Raw genomic sequence first — 22474 nt, 5'->3', positions numbered from 1 at the left:
ATACCACTTGGCATTTCTTAAGTTAGCCTGCTCTTTCTACACTGGATAAAAATAAAGAAAAGAAAGCATCTAAAACAGAACCGCCCTATTACAACCCAAATTTGCCCATGAAAGCAGAAATTTTCTGGCCTGCATCTATGCGTTTTTTCCACTTTTCCGTAGCCTCCCACACTATAATGACTTATGCACGGAATTCAGGGACTTTATATTTTCTTATGAATGCCAACATAGAAAATGTGAATGCTGACCATTTTCAAAGATACTCACAGACCCTTAAAGAAACGGAATAGTATCCAGAATGATATTTGGTCAGTCTGGCATACCAAAATTCTAGTACATTCCTGGTCTTTACAAGATGGGAATATTTACCTTTCTGGCATGTGCTTAGTCAGAATAGCTTGCGATTTTTGGTGGGGAGTCAGAGTCCTTTTCAATAGACTGAAGTGACCCAAACCCAGCACTTCAGTTAATCTTGTTTATGATTGAAATCAATAAGCCAATCCATGTCATGTGATGACAGTTCTTGTGTGGTGTAAAAACTGGAAGTGTCTGTTCTTGAATAAGATTTTTCTTTTACAGTCCAGTCATTAGGTTTCATTATGGGACAACATTTGGACTAGTCATTTTTATAAGGTTGAGTTTACATTGGTATAATTTGTTGCCTTTAACTAAGGCTTTGAATAATTTAAGGCAAAAGGGATGGATACCTGGAATGTGTTTATATTCTGACCTTATCTTATGTCTGGTTTTCTTGTTTACTTAAAATTTTATGGCCAAATGCTAACAGAAGTATACAAACTAAACTCCTTAGAAGCCAAAGAGAATGAGACTGAAATTTCTGAAGAATTATTTCAGTTGTCTTATCATGCTCACATCTTCTTTTTGGGTAACCCGAATTCCTGTCTGAAGAGTTTAGACTTTATATCTACTAAAGATGTGTGGAGGGAAGAGGTAGCAGTAGAATCGCATTCCATGGGTGAAGTTTGTTGGCTCTCTAAGCCTGGGTCTTAGAACCGGGGCCTACTTTGAATCCAGGCTTACCTCCTAGATGTATGACCTTGGGCAAGATATTTAATTGCGGTAAGCTTCAACAGTACTAGCTTGCTAGCGGGTCGTGACAGCAATAAGATGCATGTAAATGTATTTATCCTAAGACATTTTAAGTGGTGTGTGTTACGCTTTCTTATGCATGAATTATGTGTTAATATGAGCTAAACTGGATTACTCCATGTTTCTTAGTCACTCCCTGGAGTAAATGCATTCTGGTAGTTTGGGATCTGTATTAGCTCTTTCACACACTAATACATTACACATGCTGTCTCTATAGCTCAAGTTTTGCATGAACAGTTCCCTGGTGGCCTTCAGTGCAATTCAAACCAAACAGCCAATAGATTTCTGTAACGATTTGTGTCCACAAAAGTAAATCAGGAAAGCATCTAAGCTAGAGCAACTAGTTTCTTCCAGTGAATTTTGTTAGTATAGCAATCCAAATATTTTCCTAATGGAACTTTAAATATTCAATATGTATATCTTTATTCGTTAATAGATCAATCAATCCAGCTGCACTTAAAAGTATTGTTAATGATTTTTGACCAGAAATATTGAATGTGAAATTGTCTTCTACTATTAGGCTGCTTCTTAAAGAAATAACCTTATTGAGGCTATTAAATAGAAGCTTTATACAATCTCTTAATCTTTCATAGCACAGCTTAAGTGCTCTCTTTTCCAAGATATATTTTGACTTTAGAACTATATCCTGAACTATGTATATTTCTTTAATTTTTTAATAGGTGGTGCAATGACAAAACTTACTCTCTTCTTCAATCAGTGAATTTGAAGTAATCTTTCATCGTTTCATCTCCTTTAGTCTCATATGGAATGTATCCCTCTATCTGTTGTTAAACTACGATGACATGTCTGTAGCTATCAGAAAGAGAAGCTGGGAAGAACATGTGACCCAATGGATGGGACAGCCTTTTAATTCTGATGATTGTAACACAGCATGTCATCATGGACTAGTAGCTGACAGCTTGCAGGCAAGTATGGAAAAAGATGCAACTCTAAATGTGGACCGCAAAGAAAGGTGTGTTTCACTACCAGACTGCTGTCATGGCTCAGAGCTGAGAGATATTCCTGGGAAGCCAATGGGTCACATTTCAAAGGAGGTGGATGAAGATGACAGCCATGAAGGTGAAGATCAGTTTCTTTCTCTGGAGGCCAGCACGGAAACACTAGTGCATGTTTCTGACGAGGATACTGATTCTGATCTATATCTTACAGATGATAAACAGATTTTAACTACTCAAGGGCCTAAAACGTCAGACCAACATAGCATCAAAGGAGCAGGCTCCTTAGTAAAGACGCTGCCCATCATGGAAAGTAACCAAGGTTCTTATGACTCCTGGGGAATGGCTGGTGGAGCTGATTTAGTGCTGGTAGAGGAAAAGGGGGACAGAAAAGTTGCTGACATGGTGAGTAAAAGCCTGGAGCTTTGTAAGGATATAAGCCTAAGTGAAATAAAAGATGCATCCAAAATGAATGCATGTGACTCTTTGAATGTGAAAGATATTGTGCCGGAAAAGCAATTGCTTAATTCTGCTGTAATTGCTCAGCATCGAAGGAAACCCGACTTCCCTAAAGATGAACATGAAAGAAACACCTGCAATGCAGTACAAGATGAGTTCCTGGCTATTCCTTGTGCAGACAGAGGACTGCCATTATTAAAAACAGATTCTGGAAGCTGCCTTCTGCAGCCTCCTTCCTGCCCTAGTGGAATGTCAGCTGAAAATGGCCTGGAGAAGAGTGGTTTCTCAGAACATCAAAACAGAAGTCTTCCAAAGGTCAACTCAGGAGATGGCATGCAGTGTTTACACATAAAGGAGACTCTGGCCACCCATGAACCCACAGATAACCAAGTCAGACTTCGTAAAAGAAAGGTAAGACACATGCACCTATTATCTGGCTTTTGGAATTCTGTAAATATCCTTGTTTCTGTCACTTATTATTTTGCTAGAGTTAAAAAGATATGTGGACATTTCTTTTGCTCAGTAGTGTAGCTGTATGACTCAAAGAGCATCTTCTTGGAGAAATCATCAAAATATGTAAAAATTAAAACAGGATAACCTATCCACTTCACTAATAATATTTATATGGCTCATGAACATTCTATTTTGGAATTGTGTTGAAGACAGAACTGGTTTCACTTTCTTTGGCTGGAATTAAATAGCCACCAGATAGTTCAAAGCCTATCTAAAGAGTGATCTCTGATTTTTAGAAAGAATGTCATGGTAATTTTTAATTAAAATTGTTTATTTCAGCTTGCTTCTCTTCCCTTTAAAAAGTATATTTTACTATAATAAAAGTGGTATAAATCACGTATCTTAAATGAGCCCTTTGCATATATCAAGGCAACAGTACCCCCTCCCCCAAAATATGCTAATGCTATTTTAAATGATACCCTGGCACATTGGCTATCCATAGCTACATGGACATTTTTTTAAACTCTTGACCATAAAGGATGACTAACTGAAGTAAATTTTTATGCTCAGGCACTTTTGACTAATCCTGCAGATGCCATGATCCCCCAAGAAGTTTCCAAGTGAGAGACACAAGGATTGGAAGGAACCACATGGATCATGATTTAGTTAGAGAACTCTTGACCAAAGTTTGTCATACCTTTAGGATTTCCCCCAGCATTCTTCCCACATTGTAGTACTCTATAATCCTGATGTAAATACAAGTAAAATTTCTTCTGTAAATCCAACATGCCCATCGGCATCAAAAAAACCCTGCAGATTGGACACTTTAGTGCAACATTCTTGCCCTTCTCTTGATATAATACTAATCCATAATTCCTATTCTCCTAAGACAAAACTAAGGTTCTTAGTTCTGTTCAACTGGGGCTACCTACAATGAGAAAAAAAAAAAACCTTCAACTCTCTTTTGGTGAAGAAATCTGGTTTCCATAAACTGTAGTTTTGCTAACAAACCAGATCAGTAACATGTCATAAGTTAAAGTGAAGTCAAAGACTTTACAGCAAAGATCAGTGTGCTCAAACTACATGCCAACAGAGCTTTCTGTGCTTCTGGCGAGCTCTTCCTTCCTTACATAAATTGTATTAAAAAGTTAATGCTGCATGATGTTGTCATGATTGGACTGCTCAGGTCGCTTTTTCAGAAACGTCCATATAGTCCATCAAATCTGTTGGAGGGAATGTAATAATGACGTAAGAAAGTATTAACTGACCTATGACATAGCTTCCCTAAAATAAGACAGACCCTGCCCAACTGCCGACAGAAACATTAAACATTCCAGAGACATATGCTCACCACTTGGACATTTATATCAATACTAAGAATGCTGGAAAGAATTTGCTCTTGGACATGTCACTATAGCATAGTTGCATTACAAGAGCCATAATTATATCTCATTTACAAGTTCTAACTTAAATATTCTATTTTAAGCATTTCATCATTCTAAAGTGTTGTGGTATTGTCTGGTGGAGTATTTGTTTTGACTCTACAACTCATTTGGGATGCTTTGTAATAAACAGATTAAATGCAAAGTTTCAGGCTTGGAATTTACTCTGGGGAAGTATGATTATGGGAGAAGCCTCTAGAAGCAAAATGTGTAGGAATTTTTGTTCTATCTGATGTTGAACGAGTGCCGGAATACCTTCAAGTTGTGCACTAACCATTTTAGAACTTTACCAAAAGAAAAAACAAAATAAATTCATAAAAATATATGTACAGAGATGTTCATCATTGTATTATGTGTTACTGACAAAAAAGATACAATCCAAATTTCCATCAATAAAGGATGTATAATGATTGTTTAACCTATAGTTTGGAATGCTACGTGGCCATGAAAAAGATGGAGTGAGATCCATGTGCTCTAACTGAACGGTGCTCATGATATAGTATACATAGAAAAAGGCAGTGGCAGACCAATATTTGTAGCACATCCCAACCTTATCTGACGAAATGTGTGGATACAGATACAGATAGACATATAGATGGGTTATAAACCTCTCTAGATGACTAAATAAGAATATGCAAAATTCTAGATAAATAGGCACAAAATTGTTGACAGCAATTACTTTGAGAGAATGGAAGTAAAAGGATAGAAGCAGGGGATTTTCAATTTTTAGCCTATATAATTTTTATAAAAGGTGATAGTATTCTGGGTGAAATGCATACAATGAACAGAAGTACAAAAACAAAATAATATGCGATATATAAACTATTTGAAGCATTTTCTGCATGGCACAGAACAACCCTTTATCTATATAGTTATTATGATTATTATTACTCTTATGAAATGAAAACAAATATGAAGTTTTTCAAAATATCAACAAAAGTTTCAATCAACTACTCCAATTCTAATGCCAGTGCAACTAGTTTAAAACAGATAAACCTTTTGGAGAGACACATGGACCCCATTTTCATGTCTAAAGTGTTAGGGGACTGATTCTGAAAAGAGTTGGCTTAGTTGTATCTTTTAAACTATTTGTCAACCACTGTGACAGCTTTGAGATTAAGAGCTTAGAAAAGGTGAAATATAATATAAGCTAATAAAATTTTAGTTACGGAACTTTAATCAGCTCATTATCTGATATGAGTGAACCAAATCCTTCATAGAATTTATGAACATGAATTTTTTGTGGGAGGGATTCAGGATAAAATCAGGTTCTAAAACTTGAAAAAAGAAAGCAAAAACAGAGTTTATAAGGGTAATGCTCAGAATGCACTGAACTACTACTCTAGAGATATCATTGTACTTTAGATACAAATTATCATTCCTTCAAACCTATAAATATTGGCAGGCGTTGGTTGCTCAGCATGACGTATTTTTTCTTGTTTTCCAATGATATTTCTGGCCATTAAGGATAGCCACACATACTTATTAGGAGTGTCAATTGGAGATGACTGCGTTTGTAGTATGTGTAAATATTGACCTTTAAGCTAATAATTTCCTTAAATATGATGAAATATATCATTAAATTGGAGCCACTGAAATCAAAGGGAAACCAATAAATCATGAGCAGACATCAGTAAATGAGCCTGGAAGATCGTGTGGCATATGACCAGCGCTTATAGGGCGTGGGTGGGTCTTTGGGGTAAGGCAGCTGGTTAAGAGCAATTCTCAGAGACAAATTCCGAAGAAATGCGGAGGAGGGAGACAGTCTAAGAAGTGGTCTCTTCAAACCAAATGAGATGTGAAGATGGAAAATATGTAGGGAAAGACTTGAGGTTAGACTTTTTTTTAAAGAACTAGTGTATTTGTTCTTGATGGTGGTTTACTAATTAAAGAGAGTCCAAAATTCAGTCTTCCCTAGGGACTATTTAAATAGTTCCCAAACTTTTGAATAGCCATAATAGTTGTATAAATATATAAAATATTTTTATTGGCTTTCATAAAGCATATTCCATATTACCAAGCAAAATAAACACAAAAGATAGTATAAAAATGATTTGAACTTTGAAAAGACACCTAATTCCACATTTGAACAAAACCTCACATTCCAGCAGCCAATGAAACTGTATCATTTATGCTATTGATTTGACTGCTGTCACAGAAAACCAGTATAAAAGTGGCTTAAGGGCTTCCCTGGTGGCGCAGTGGTTGAGAGTCCGCTTGCCGATGCAGGGGACACGGGTTCGTGCCCCGGTCTGGGAAGATCCTACCTGCCGCGGAGTGGCTGGGCCTGTGAGCCATGGCCGCTGAGCCTGCGCATCCGGAGCCTGTGCCCCGCAACGGGAGAGGCCACAACAGTGAGAGGCCCGCGTACCGCAAAAAAAGAAAAAAAAAAAAAAAAAGTGGCTTGGCTAACATCTTTCTCTCACACATATATAATTGGGTATAGGTAGTTCTTTAACAATATGTAGGCCTTATGTTTTCAATACCTTAGACCCTCTTATCCAACTGCCCTGCCACTCTGAGCCTTTATCCATATTCAAATCAGTAAGAAGAGGAAAGGGTGCAGGAATGGCCACACCCCTGGGTAAAGGCAAGACCCAGAAAGAGTACACTTCTTTTATTTTCCTCAGATTTCATGCGCTAGAACTTAGTTGTATGGCGACACCTAGCAATAAGGGCTGAGAAATGGAGTCTGCATCCTGGGCAAGGTGTCTGCTGAAAATTCTATTATCGAAGAAAGAGAAAATATTTATCGAAGGATAACTCATAACATGAATATGTTGAGGAACAACACCTAACATAAATATATTCCAGTATATCATGGCACGTTGTGAGTGAAATAAACAGGCTGTGTATGTGTTCTGTGGCAATTAAGGATAGCCACACATACTTACTAGGAGTGTCAATTGGTATCTGTATAAATACTTGACGCTTTAACTTCACACTGCAGAATACCTTTCCATGTTAGGAAACTATTTTATGTGTGGAAGTGATGTGGATCAAATGCTATACTCTTTCTTATGGAAAAATTGCTCAGGACCAAAATATTATAATGTATATACTGTACTTTATCTGTGGATAAATGTAATACATTGATTAGCAATGACTGAAAAAAATCAAATATTATCTCCTTACCCTATCTTTAAAATATGTACGTATTTGATAAAAGCACACCTATACCTGAAAAGACTTTCTCATTTCTTGCTATAACCTTCCTGATCCTTTCTATGTCCTGAATGCCTATATGGGGGCTTTGTAGCATGAGAAAGCTAACATTGACCAATGGGTGACATAAAGTACATAGTAAATTATGCAGAAGATGGAATGGACCAAGATAGGAGGTCAGCAAGAAAAATATTAAAGGGAAGGGGAAAATTGTCTAAGAAATAAAAACCTAAAAGATGGTTAAGCTGTGGCCCCAACATTGAATGAAAGCAAGGACTAGTGGAAGAATTAGAGTTTGTTAATAAGCCTAGTATCAGTTGACAAAGAGGGAAGGGATGGGAAACAGAGTAAAGTATACACAGCTCTGCAGATAGATTCATAATGACAGTATGATTTTACATGAAGGTCACACTGGTTTTAAAGACACAGGCTTATTGAGCAGATTGTATTGTTTAAACCTTTTTCCCTAGTTCTAACATTAGGGCTGACAGAGAAAAGTTGTTACCAGGTGGAAAGTCAATGTGTAGATGGATAACATCAGGTCTTCTCAGCCATATTTTTAACTGGATTTGTGTCCCAGGTAAAGCTGGCACCTTTGTGAGTAGCTCATTTTGTGTGTTAAGCCACAGAAAACCATCAGATTTTTTTCATGCTATTTAAACTAGGTTTTGGGCTCATAAACAACTAGAAAGCCAAAAATATATCTGCAGGTATTTGGGGCTCAAATATTTTGCCTCATAGCAAACATAATTCCCCTAAATCCAACCAGAAATGCAAAAACGTTTAATTATATGATACAGGATAACACTAGATATACTGTCTGGTAAAATTAATCAGTAATTAATATTGAGCATCTTCAATATCCCAGGTCCTGTTCTGTGGACGTGGTACACCACCATGAGCCAGATGGTAGAGTTCCTTACATTGTGAAGCATATAATCCCTGAAACACTGCTGAAGTCCCCAAATAAGGGTTTTGTTTGACTAACACGTAAGGCCAGCACTGAGGCAGGAAGCATTAGTGAGAGAGAAGGGGAGTGAGGGCACAGGAGGAGTAGGGCCGGGGAGAAGAAGGAAAACAGGAAGAAAGAGAGAGAGACAGAGAGGGACAGAGAGAGAGAAGGATGGGCTAAAGTAGGGTACCAAGGGAAGCACCGGTCAATTGCAAGAAAAAGCAGTGACACAATTCCTTGACAAAAAGTGGATTTGTAGGAGGCTAGCATCAGATCCTATCTCAACATGACGCAGTTACGGTTATCACCAGCACAGGTTTAACAAGGAGACAAGTAACATGATTTTGACTTTCGCAATTACAGAGCAGGTGGAGACAAATAATATTTCCTGCCATTTCACAGGAGGAACTCTGCCGACTAGAGCCAGCCCTCGTGGGCTGTGTCTCCACCAGGCTGAAGGTGAAGACCGGATAAGCTCGTATTTCAGGATCCTCAAATGTCTTCACCTTGGAGGGACTTTCCCCAGTTTCCTCAGCCAAGTTAGTTGCTTGATTCTCTTCACTCACAGAGGACTTATTCCTATTAGAATGTTTACTGCAAATACATCTGATCCCACCGTCGCTAACGAAAATGTCAGCTCATTTGGGGAGAGTTTTATGTCTGTAGCAATTTAATTTTGTGTCTATAGCATCCATCTCAGAGCTTAGAACCCTGTTCATAAGTGTTTAAATGAATGAATAGCCATGTCATGGTAAAGGATTTACTTTCAGAAGACAATATCAGGAGTCAAGAACCCGAGTCATAAGGATACAGAAGAAATGAAGTCATACAACCAAAATCAGTGATCAGTTATCCATAACCTCCTCTCCGTTCTCCCTGCTATTTCCATGCTAAAACAGGGCATGAGGGGACAAGAGGGAGGGAAGAATTATGTAAAATCTGGGTCTCTGATCTCTAGTTGCTCTGGTCTCTTCAAATTTGAGATGATTATTACCCTTTGCCACAAAACAATTAATTGTCACTAAATAGTTATAAAGCAATCTGAGCGGTAAACGTTATTTAGAAACTACTCAGTTGTCTCCTGAAAGGAGTGGGCAAGGGTGAGTGTAAGGAGAAAAATATTAGAATATCCGTTCACATTTATTTGTAATTTATCCTTTCACTTTGTATATATTTTATAAGACATATGATATATTAAATGAAAGCATATGTTATAATTTATAAGTAAATAGCATACACGTCCTCCCTGAAAAGTACATATTCAAAAATGTTGGGAGGCCACTGGTTTAGAAAATCTCTAGTTTTTCTGGTTAATGTCATTGTGAGGACATTGGGAGTAGACGAGAGATGACAGGAATAACAGAGTAAGAAATTAAAAGACAAGTGAATAAGGGAGAGAGAGGGGCTCCTGTTCAGAGAGTGCCAGACAATAGTAAATTTATTTTTAATTTCTGTTGTGAAAACCACATCAAGTAGGGAGATTTGATGCTAGATGCCTTTAAGGCAGAAAAATATACTGTGAATGAGAACAATTAGATTTGAAATGTTTCTTGTTCCAGATATTTTTGAAAAAAAAGTAGTTATGATGTGTGATGGGCCTCTGATCCAAGCAGTGACTTTTGGACCAAAACTGCAAATTTACATTATTAGTAACAAGATCATTAATAAGTTCACATTAACCCAGCATCAGCTTTTGTTGGAGCAAGAATTAATACACTTTTATGATGTTATTTTAAATAATTAATGGGTATTTCAGAGCCAACTGCACCTTAGAGGCTATCGTAATAGTGAAACTGATTTAGTTTCTTCCTGATGGATTTCTGTTACTATAAACCAGGACCAACTAATTAATCTTTTAATACCAACAAAACTAGCATAGGTTTTGGCTGCCTCTCTCGAAGAAATGCCAGTATCCACAAAAGTGGGGATAACTAGCAAAACCTACAACACAGAGCCCTGCCTCTGTTATCTGGGCACTAAGCACAATGGTGCCAGTGGAATCTGTTCATTTTCTGGCTCGTGTTCTTAGAAATAAAGTACTTATCCCTGCTGCCAACAAGATCTCTATTCCACAAATAATTTTCTGTCAAGAAAATTATAGTGGTACTTTAGAGATAACCTCACAATTTTCAAAGGAAATACAAGCAAATAGGAAAGTCCACTTTTATTCTTTTTTCAGTTCTATTTCTACGTTGGCATAGGAATAAAACTAGTGATTAATGAACCTCTTCCATTTAGGGTTCTATTTTTTGAGCCAGTAAAACTTCAAAAGGATATACTGTTTTTCATATACATTGAAAGCTAACCCAGAGGGTTTTTTTTTTTAAGTTGAAATAGCATCATTATTTAGTCTAGGAAATGAATAGCTTTGGTCTGAGCTTAATTTTCTAACCAAGAAATTAAGCTGTGATGAGAAGTATCATCTAAATTGAGGGGTGTTATTTAATTTGTGGGCACTTTATATGTCCCTGAAAAATGGAGACAACAGTCCCTATATCACAAGGTCGTTAGGATTATTAAATGAGATGGAAAATATTGTTCAGCGCTACATAACACAACCACTAGAACAATCCATTACTTAACCAAAATTTGAGGTGAAGATTTGACAGATAAATAACTGAAGAATTGCAGAATTAGATCTGGGAATAGGTTACGTGCTAGTGGAATCTACAGTCACAGTATATATAGTCAACCAGGGTATAGTAGCTACTTTAGCTGGAGATTCCTCCAACGCTTCACAGCCCATGGTAAATCTCCACAGCTTCTACACTGTGGTGCTATACATAGAACGAGGTAATTAAGCCAATGGACTCTAAAAGCAAACTGCTTCCCTCACTCACAGCTTTGTAATCACGTAGATTACTTACTGTCTCTGTGCCTTGGTTTGTTCACTTGTATAATGGGATGCTTCGTTTTGTTCTTGGGAAGATTAAATAAGTTCATAAGTATAAAGTAGTTAGAACAGTGCCTGACACATAGTAAACACCATGTGACTTCAGCTATTAGGAGCAGGAGTTGTTGTTTTCTGTTTGTTTGTTTCTTTTACTAAATTGCTCTAGTTACAGATCTAAGAATAAGCTGAACTGTCTGGGAATAATTGTGGAAAAAGACTGACAACATTTGAGAGAGAATTTAGAAAGTAAGTCAACCCACATGTACATCTTTGCTATCTAATTATCATTATAGAATAGAGTCTGGAATATGCATTCATTAACTAAATAAATATTAAGTACCTTCTGTTCCCCCCATGCACTTTGCCACGTATGGTGTAGAATTTGAATAAGAATCATATATGCATCCTTACCTGAAGGAGCTTACACATTAGTAGGGGCAATGTAGCCAAAATAACAAATAACAAAATAATCAGTTAAACTAACTTTAACAGCTATTACTATTAGAACCTAATGTAATATTAGGTTTTGAACCACAAGTACAGAAACATCCTGGCTCAACCTAATCCAGGGTAGAAAGTATTAAGATCTGTGGAGCTAGAGCTTTAAAAGCTAGGGTAGGGACCCCATCCAGATGAGGTCAGGGGAGGCTTCACCAAGGGGTGCCAGAGCTGAGCTTTGAAGGATGAAATGACTTTGCATTTGTGAGAATGAGAGAGAGGGATCTCTCTGTGCTTACTTTAACTGTTCTTGGGAAATACAATTTTGTTTTTAAATACACAGACTTAAATCTTAGGGAATAAGTGAAATAAGCAAATACTTCCAAAAGGCCATTTTGTAAACAGACACTTTTAAATGCTAAGGTCTTCTCTTTACAGAATATTTCATGGTGATATGAAAATCAAAAGAGGATGGACAGTACTTCATATGCCAGACTTTAGCTTTGGCAAAACAGCTTTCTGTTTTCAAACTTAGATTTTAGCTAAGTAATTTCTGGGCTCACTTTATCTTAAATAAATAAATATATAATCTAGGTTTCAATATACTAATGGGTTCCGAAAAAAATGCTAGCCACGTTCATTTGCTCCCCAGCTAGTGTTTGATTAGTTAGCAGAAAATTGAAATGAATTACCGAAATTTGCTTGATGACTAAAGCATCAACAAAATGGTTTGACTATAAATTAATGATGAGAAGAGAGAGTGATTCCCACTAACTTTCACACCCTCATAGATATGTAAGGATCATGTAGGGAATGCTATTAATTTTTTTATAATTAAGGACGACTGTCACAAAGTTAGTTAAAAGCATAACTGCCTAAAATCATGAAAAGTAAAAGCAAGAGGATAATTCATTTTTTGCTAAAAATTAAATTGCAGTTGTGATGTTTTGTATTCCACTCACATACTGGCCTTTGGAAATTGGAAATTTTCTTTAGAGTGCTTCAAAGAGGTAACCAAAGTTGATTCAGTCAAAATGTAACAGATGAGAAATGTGCTTTATAAATATCTCATAAAAGGTAAAGCTTCCATTTTCATTTTACTTGAGTATAAATCAAGCAGTTCTTTAATAACATGAGCCCAGAGGTTCTATGAGTAATGGGAATTCTCTGATGGATGACAAGCTCAGAGGACAGCATTCAACCACGATGTGGCTCACAGTGTTGTTACACGACAGACTCTGAGTGAAAAAGACTAGTGCTCACGTTCAGTGTGCTGGGTAACAGCCTTCGTTTCTGACATTATAATTTAAATATTATTTAGATTAAATGTCTATGTATACTACAAAATGCATTTATGAACTTCTGAATGACTTAACCTTTTTCTTAAGAGAATTAGGAAATATATAAAGCCCAAACCTATAGCAGGAAATCTAAGGATAAAATAAGTTCACTTAACAAAAATATTCTATAAATATACAAAATTAATAAAGAATACATGTATATGCATATAAATTAAGTTTCAATATCTGCAATAATCAAGCACAATCTGAGATGCGATATTTGGCTACCTGCAGTAAGTACAGTCTCTACTGAGACTTGGAATAGAGGACAAATCACACAGGAACTAAGTGGTCTGTATTGCAGGGAGGTTAGTAAGTCAGCTGATGGTGCTCTGCTCCCATGAGTGCAAAGGACACCAGAAGCAGGCTCCGCCTCTGTGGTTAATATCACCTTTGAGGCCTGTGGACCATTTTCTCACACCCTCACCCCTCTAAGGCCCAGGGAAATGGAGTTTGAGCCAACGCAGCCAACTAGAGCCTACATTAAGAAACAAACAGCTGAATTCTTGGTGCAGAGGAATTTCTTACAGTGTGTATTTGCCATTGCGTACATGGGACTTTAATTTTCAATCCATCCCTCAATAAACTCCCTTGCATTTTGTCTCCATTGTGCTGTAAGATGGTCACATGATGTTGAATGTCCTGTCATGTGTTCATTTACCCAACAAGTAAGATGTTGCTCAGTCGACTAGTCTGTTGTAGGCAGCATCCTACGGACAGATAAGGGATGAGAGATGAGAATTTGCTTTTCATAGGTTTATGGAATGTTCCAGCAGGAAGAGGCTTAAAACATTCTTGCATTTCACTTAAACTGGAATAATGTGTGTGTCTTGACAAGGCCAAGGAGCTGTAATTTAGAGTGTTAATAGTGGTATGTCCTGTTACCAATGCAAAGTTGCTGCCCCACGGGGAAGAAGCTGACTTGCATATTATCATGAAAAGCTATAATTTAAAAGTAATCAGAAAGAATCGGCCAACATCGAAATGTAACACAAACCTAATATTAAGGTTTTTTTGAACGATGAAAGGAAATGTTTTATCCTCCTATTTCAGGCATTCGTCCACTTTGTGTGCAGGAAAAAAAAAACAACACATCTTTGAGAATTTAACTACCATTTCAGGTATATGCTGACAAAAATATAAAATAAATTTTTAGAAGCTGAAAATAGAGTCTAAAGTGAAGTTTTCCTCAGCTTCTCTTGCTTTCTAGTTTTATAATAAAAAATGGCTCTTTCCTGAGGCATGAATTTTCATTTAATTCAATTATTCTGTACTCTTTCCCTTGATCAACCTAGACTTTTATCATAAATATTATCTCTCTCCACTTAGAAGTTACAAAGTGCTTTCTCTCAGATGTCCACTGTGTTTGGGTTGAGGCATGATAAATTTTAAACAAGCTGAAAAGTATTTCAAACAATTTCCATACTGTGAGCAATCCTTAAGGAGGCCAGAGGAGAAAAGAAGCTAGCCAGCCATTTCAGCATCATCTTCATGCAAATTTTTTTAAAACATATTAGTAATCATGTAAAGCACTAAATTTTTATGCTTAAAATTCTATCTAGACTAGAAACAAAAAGCGTGCAAAGTTGTACATTGGCCTGTCCTGGGCAACTTACAACGGAAATAAATCCATTTTTCCCATGCAATACCCTATAGTTACTGTAATCCTGAATTTCCAACCCTGACCACTGAGAAAATGTATGTTCTTGATAGAGAGTGAATGGGCAATAGTTGTATTGCTTACATGAAGCCAGTTGATTAGGAAATTTAATTTCTAACTTTCACATAAATCTTTTCCTTTTTTACGGGGACCGCGTTTACTTGGGAGATGTATTGATACATAAGTGAGTGAGTGAGTGAGTGAGTGATGCGTTTGAGTTGCTGCTCAGTGTGTGTGCTCCCAGCAGTCTCTTCTAAAATCACAGGACTGTGCTCTGCTCAGCTGGCGCTCTGGTTGTTGTGCCAATCATCACAACAAAAATTGGTGCACGTAAAGTTGTTTGAAGCAGGGAAGGATGGGTGGGGACGGTATACGAGAACTGGGAGAGTACAGGGTCTAAGGGGGAAGGAACATTTTTAGGCTCCTCTTTGTTATCAATCTACATTGAAGTCATTTCAAATCTATGGTTTATGCTGAAGGACCAAAACAGAATATTGTGAATAATCAAAATGGCCACACCATAGTTTCCTACACAATATGGGGGCTTGTGGCACAAAAAGTAAAAGTCAGTCTCTCCTAAGGAGGAAATAGTAGATGTGTGTTAGTGGAAGCCAGGACCCCCCGCTACTGGAAGAGAGTATAAAGCAGTACAAAGTCATTCTTAAAATACCAAAGAGGTGTAGCCAACACACTTAAGGTGAATCATAACCTTGTCTAGGGATGTTTGATGTTGTTCTGCGTTTCAAATCTATGGGAGTTATACATGGCACAGTGTTTTGAAGTTAGTGTTACCATTTCAACCACTTACCCATAAAACTCGATTCTGGAAGAATTATTAGCAAATATTCCCCGCCCCCCCCCCCAGCCGCCCCGAGGTTGCTGGCCACTTTTAGATGCCTGGGAATCTCTCTCCTGCAGGTCAATTATTATACAAGCCCCGGTCGTGGTCAGTGGGCACCCAGGTGAGAGGAAGCAGACAGAACTGCTTATGTTCAAAGTGACATATTTACCTTCACCCCCTGCGGCTGCCTTGGTTCTTGCGGCACAGAATTCCATTGCCACGTTGAGAACACCCTTCTGCATTCCTCACCTTCTGCTCATGCAACTGTTTGAAACCAAAACAGTTAAACAGGTACAGACAGTTAAGAGTGAGTCACAAGCAGTACTCACCACTCAAACGTACAGTCCCATCCTTTCACTTAGGAAGGAGTTTAAATTTACTTTGAAGCAATGCAAATAAAGCTCTAAGAATTACTGGAAATTGATCCATGCGTCAAAGACATGTTTCAGAAATGCAAAATGTTTATGAAAAACTGCTGTTAGACGCATGTTGTTCCACGCCTATATACCTGTGGACTAATCATAGTTCTAGAAAGTTCAGGTGAAAATTTAGAGATTTGGAATCCATCTTTACTTTGTGCACACAAGCACCAGTGAGTTTAGCTGTAATGAGTAGCTGTTATGGAAATGATAATTCTACATCCTCATTATTTCTCGTGCCGTTCCTCTTAATCTTCCCACAGTCTCTTGCTCAAATTACTGCTACATCATCCTAACTGGTTTCTTTGTCTCCAGTTCTAATCTCTATCAGTCCATTATCTCTACTGCAGTTCAAATTATCCGTATACAATGCAGTTCTGTCACACTCCTGCTCATAGCTTTAAAATTGCAATACGCTAGACGAGGTTTTTCAAGGACAATCACACTCTGGGCCCTGTTTGCCTACATAGTCTCATTCTGCTGTGCTTCTGCTCACCTTATATTTTATAGCCACATTCAACTTCTCCCAGCTGCCTAAGCTCACCGTACTCTCTCTCTCTCACCCAGAAAGTTCTCCCCAGCCCACCTTCCTGTCCTTACCATTCTTCAGATTTTATCTTACATGTCACTTCACCCAAATAGTCTTCCCTGAACCCCTCAGACTGAACTGGGACCTCCTTCCAGGTGTTCTCTTTATACTGTAACCCCCATGTACCCTTCCATCATGCTTACCTCGCTGCGTTATCTATTATCTATTCCCTTCTTCATACTGCGTTAGTTGAGTTGTGGCCCCCAGAAGGCATGTGTGTGTCCTACACCCTGGAACCTGTGAATGTGAACTCATTTGGAAAAATGGTCTTTGCGGATGTGATTAAGTTAAGGATCTCAAGATAAGATCATCCTGGATTATCTGGATGAACCCAAAATCCAATGCCCTGTGTCTTTATAAGAGACAGAAGAGGAGACACAGACCCAGAGAAGAAGCCATTTGGAGATGGAGGCAGAGATTGGAGTGATGCAGGCCAACAGGCAAGGAACACCTGGAGCCACCAGAAGCTTGAAAAGGCAAGGAAGGACCCTCCCCCTAGAGCCTTCTGAAAGAGCATGGCTCTGCCAACACACTTTGACTGCTGGCCCCAGGAACTACGGGAGAAAAAATTTCTGTAGTTTTAAGGCACTGAGTGTTTGGTAATTTGTTACAGCATCCTCAGGAAACCAGAACACATATGTACACTTCAAACTAAATTCCTCGAAGGCAGAGACTAGGATACTCACAATTTATTCATTATTCTCTCATCACGCCTAGCACATGCCTGTCTAAAATAGTGTGCACTTATTAGACTTCTGTAGAATGAGTGATTGAGTGGAGACGAGCACGGTATTTCAAGCATCATCTTAGCGCACAGTAATAGTTAAAACTGCTCTTTTCACTGTCTTCTTGTTCCAAGTAAATCACTTAATCACCTCACACTATATTTCCTTATCTTTAATACTACCTGATAGCTCTTAGGAAATTGTAATTAAAAATAACTGTAAACTATAGTGAATAATATGAGGACTTTTCTACATAAAATATGCCTAATTTTGTTTGAGAAATAGCATGCTTTCCACAAGTAATTATATGAAGTCAAAATTCCTGAATTAATTCCAAGATTTAAACTGCCTCACTGTTTAACTCACAAAAAGGATGCTTTCAGTAAGATAACATTGGTTTATTAATCAACTATCCTTTTATTATGTAAGTGATACATGGCCAAAATAAAGTATAAAATGAAAAATTAAATTTCCTGATTTAGTCTCATTTTTTCAAAGACTACAATCATTAACTGTTTCCAATTCTGGTTCATTACCTATATGACTATAAATACAAGCTTTTAGTTATAGTTATTAATTAATGACATTACACAGAGTTTATGATGTCCATTTGTGAAAGATGAGGTATTTTATTTGTATATTTAACAAATATTCTTTTGCCATTATAACAAAGGACCTTAAACTATGCGCTTAAACAACAGAAATTTACTGTCACGGTTCTGAAGACTAGAAGTGTGAGCTCAAGGTGTCTGCAGTTAGTTCCTTCAGGTGACTGCTATGGAGAGTCTGTTGCATGCCTCTCTCCTAGCTTCTGGTGGTTTGCTGGTCATCTTTAGTGCTGCTTGATTTGTATAAACACCTGATCTCTGCCTTTATGTTCTAATGGTGCTGTGTGTGTGTGTGTGTGTGTGTGTGTCCATATTTCCTCTTTTTATAAGGATACTTGTATTGGAGTGGAGGCTCACCCTCCTCCAGTATAACTTCATAGATTTTCAGCATATGAATTTGTAGGGTGAAGGGAGCCACCGTCCACCCTATAACAACTGCTGATGTTATGCCAAGGACTGTTGATGTAATGGACTAGAACTGTGGGTTGACACATTTTCTATCACCAAAAACATACATTTCAATAGAATTTAGCATTTTCATACTAGCTCAAAGCTTCTCCCCGGCACCTACTGAATTTTATTATTTATGCTATTTATTTATTTATATTTATTTATATCATTTTTATTTCATTATTTACGTATTTATGTTCTAGTATCTGCCTTCATGAATATGCCTGCTAAATAAAATGCTTATTTCCTCTATTTGTTGATTTATCCATTTTAAATAATATTTATTGTATTACCATTTCAAAAGTTTAGAAAATTAGTGCATATCCATTGGTCTGTCTGTTCTCCCCTACTCTGTCTTTTAGTTTTTGTTAATAATATTATTTCTAGAGTTTCCAGACTTTAACATATATGTTCTCTCTTGTGACTGTAATTAATTGTTCCATGCTTCATCTATAGCTTAATTATAAAAATTCAAAATCCATAAAAGGCTTTATTATATGTAAATATTCACTCAAGAAAAAAACAGTGAAATTGGACCCACAGAGAAGCAGATATAACCTATATTATAAAAGGGGGATCACTCAGACACCAAGGTCTAATAGATTTTCTTTTAAATTTCTCCTACTTTGTTTCCATTTTCTGTGTCACACAACTGTCTTGTATCTATGTTCTTTATTTTTCTTATTTACTTTATGGTTGACATATCTCTTTGAAAAACTTCATCACATAGGGTACACATTTTTTAAGTTCTTTTACATCCATAAGAATCATTATTTTGCCCACATTTTAATGAGTAAACAGGTTTAGAATTCTTGGCTTATTTGATGGCATTCCTCAACTTTCCTGTGACCCTGTATTTAAACTATGAAGATCTATGTCACAGTGTTAACTTGTTTTTTGTTTTTGCTTTCAAGTCTCTGAATGTTTTAAAGATATCTTCTTTATCCTTGAAGATATAAAAATTTATCAGGATGTAATCTCCCATTGTTTCTGCCCAGAATTCCTATTAGATGTTTTTGAATAAACTGTATCTAAGTCTCTTAACTTCCATCTCTTATTTGACATTTATTTGTATTTTTTGCTTTATTTACCAGATCCGCAGCTTGGTCTTCAGATGTATCCATTTTATTATTCACTATCCATTAAACTATTTATTGTTTAGGTTATATTTTTAACTTACATAGCTCTTTTCCTGTTTTAACTCAATCACCTAGTCAATAAACAGTTATTGAGCACTTACTATGTACAAAGCACTCTTCTGGATGTGAGGGATACAAAATAATATCTTCTCTCACAAGGACTTAGTTTCTAGTGTAAGGAAGCATAAAATAAACCAACTAAGGAGTGAGCTGAACAAATGAAGGAAAAGAATCGAAGAGTAGGAGCCTAGAAGCCATGTAAAGAAGCTGACTCTAAAAGAAGAGGGAAATCAAACTTTTAAAATGCTATGGGTTGATCAAGGAGAAATTTGGCATTGAACAACATAAAGTCCATTGGCCAGCTTGTTTGTAGCAGTCTGGGTAGGAACAGATGCTTGCTTTCAGTGAGGTTGAGAGCAAAAGGGAGGACGGTAATTGAAGAAAGTGAGCAAAGCCAACTATTAAGTAATGATTCAATATTTGCTGTAAAAGAACATGAAGAAAGAGGAGGATGTAGTGTCAAGAGAGATTTTTTTTAAATTTTAATGGGAGGTATTTGGACATCATATTTGGAAGCTGATAGAAATGACCCAGTAGAGGAAACATCATTGATACAGGAGAGGAGGCCGCTCTAGGAGTGATGTCCTTGAACTGTAACATGTTCTCTTTGCTGGTAACATGTTCATGTTTTATAAATGCGACATTCTCTCAAATCTCTCTGAGAATACCAATTATGGAAACAATTTCATGTGAGGTTTTGAGGTTTTTAATGTGTTGTTGGTATTTCCTGAATTATTTCCTTTTGTGCAGTGGTCTGTTTCCCTGCTACTGATTTTTCTTAAAGATACAGTGATTTTGGTTAGCCTTTCCTAGTGTGGCGAAGGAAAATTGGTTAGAATAGGTGGCCGGTTTGATCTCTCTGTGATTCTTGTAGGAATTTATCACTTATGTGTGACCACTTCTCGTGGGTCTACCTTATCCACATGCATATCAGCATGAAAAGGTACTATAATAAATTCCTTGCTATCTCCCTGGATCTATTTTTTTCTCTTATTCTAGCACATTCTACATAGTATAATCAGATTTAACCTTCCTAAGAAAACATCATCACCAGGTGATTTCCCTTCATTAAAACAAACAAACCTAATCCAATCTTGGTTTTTATCAGAAAAGATCATATCCCCCAGCTTGTATTTTAAAGTCCTCTGTATTCAGTCCTTGTTAAAAGGTTAAGCCTATTCTCACTACTCTAATGAGTCCTATAGAAACACTACAGATCCATGCTCTTTGGCCACCGTGGGCTCTTAGAGTCTCTTAGCAGTTACTCTATACACTTACTTGCCTCACTCCAGCATTTACCACTTAAATGTTCCACACTCATTCCACTTTCTTTAAGTTCCCAAAGCTATTATCTTCCTCCCTCCGTCCTGAAAATGTCTTCATTGAGGAAAGAAGTAAAATGAATGAAGGCTAATATTTTTTTTTCATCTTGTTTGCGGACGAACCTAACAAATGCCCTCATTTGGTGGTACATATATGCTCACTGAGGGCAGAGAATATGTGTTTCCCCGGTGTAGCCTCAGTGACCAATGTGGGATAGTGAAAAACAGGAAGTTGTCTAGTGAATGTATGGATAGATGGATAGATGGGCTGGTGGACAAACGAATGAGTCTGTACTCCCCCATCCACAACTGACTACAGAACTGTCTCCAATTTCAGTAAGGTTGATGTAGGAGAAAAACACAGCTTCCCTTACTATGGAAGAAGGGGAAAAGAAATACTCACTATGCTGTCTTCTCATGTCCTTGACTCTGATGTTTTACTCTTTGATTTCACATACACGAAGGCGTGTATTCCACAATAAAATTATAATTGCATGAACATATAATTTTGTTAATTTACTCAATCATTAATTTATTCATTTAGCATTTTTTTTCCCATATAACATTTGAGCATTTTTATTAGTTGCCAGATAACCAAAGATGAATAAGTTACTGTCATTATCTTCAAGAAATTCAAAAAACTTGAAGGAAAAACATTTATAACTGCAGCTCTCATGGTACATTCTCCATTAACACAGTGACTGTTCATCCTGGTTGGTCCGGCTGCTCTGGTTATGTCGTTGTCCCCACATCCTGCCTGCTTAGCTCCCACTTTCACTCTGAAGTGTCCCATTTAGGTGACAGATTACTTATTTGACTTATGAACAAGCCATCCTAAAAAAACCCGTGGCATGGATGCGTATGTAAAAATGAAAATATTCCTTATCTCCTCTAAATTTAAACTTCTTCGAGGCATAAGAAAATTCTGTTGAAATTATTAGACTATATTTGCTTATATATTTAATTTTGCTAATATTTTGAAACCTCAATCCAATTGCTTGGACAGAGATTCAGCTGTGGATAACTGGTATAATGTTTTAAAACCATCATAAAAATAAAGCTCTTAAAACTGGATGTTCACAGAAAGCCATGGAAGGACCAACATTCACAAAGCAGTAAATGATTTGCACAGCAATTAGGTTGCTGAAGTAATATTAAAATAATTTCTCATTCATTCTATTTAAAGTTCAAAAAGAATAAATGCTTACTGCTTTTAAATGGATACATTTCCACATCACAATTCACTCCTACAGCTTCTTTTGTTCCAAGAGGCAACCTACTCACTTTTCTGATTCCCTGGGAAATAATAAATGTACTGAGAACTGATTCTTGTAGAAGTTTCTGTGTCACCCGTTTGTAATTCAGTGGAGAGCTGATTATGACATAAAGACCCAAGCATGTGGCAATGACAGAAAATACGGGGTTGAAGGAAATGATGAGAGCGTAAGTTCAT

At 37.0% G+C, this 22474-nt stretch overlaps 1 protein-coding gene across 2 annotated transcripts in view; it reads left to right on the top strand.

The window, feature by feature from the left end:
- Nucleotides 1-22474, top strand: part of DLC1 (DLC1 Rho GTPase activating protein) — a 387690-nt gene that overhangs the window by 9610 nt on the left and 355606 nt on the right. Inside the window, exon 2 of one of the 2 annotated variants that reach the window (XM_065899883.1) lies at nt 1791-2936. In XM_065899883.1, the coding sequence (XP_065755955.1) occupies nt 1914-2936 (1023 nt within the window). In that variant the 5' untranslated portion in view covers nt 1791-1913. Of the gene's footprint in view, nt 1-1790; nt 2937-22474 lie in introns of those variants that run through there. The other variant, XM_065899878.1, reaches the window with a different exon arrangement.

The sequence above is a fragment of the Phocoena phocoena genome, chromosome 21 (assembly GCF_963924675.1).
Source record: "Phocoena phocoena chromosome 21, mPhoPho1.1, whole genome shotgun sequence".
Classification (NCBI taxonomy): Eukaryota; Metazoa; Chordata; class Mammalia; order Artiodactyla; family Phocoenidae; genus Phocoena; species Phocoena phocoena.
This window is presented reverse-complemented; position numbering and strand designations above follow the sequence as displayed.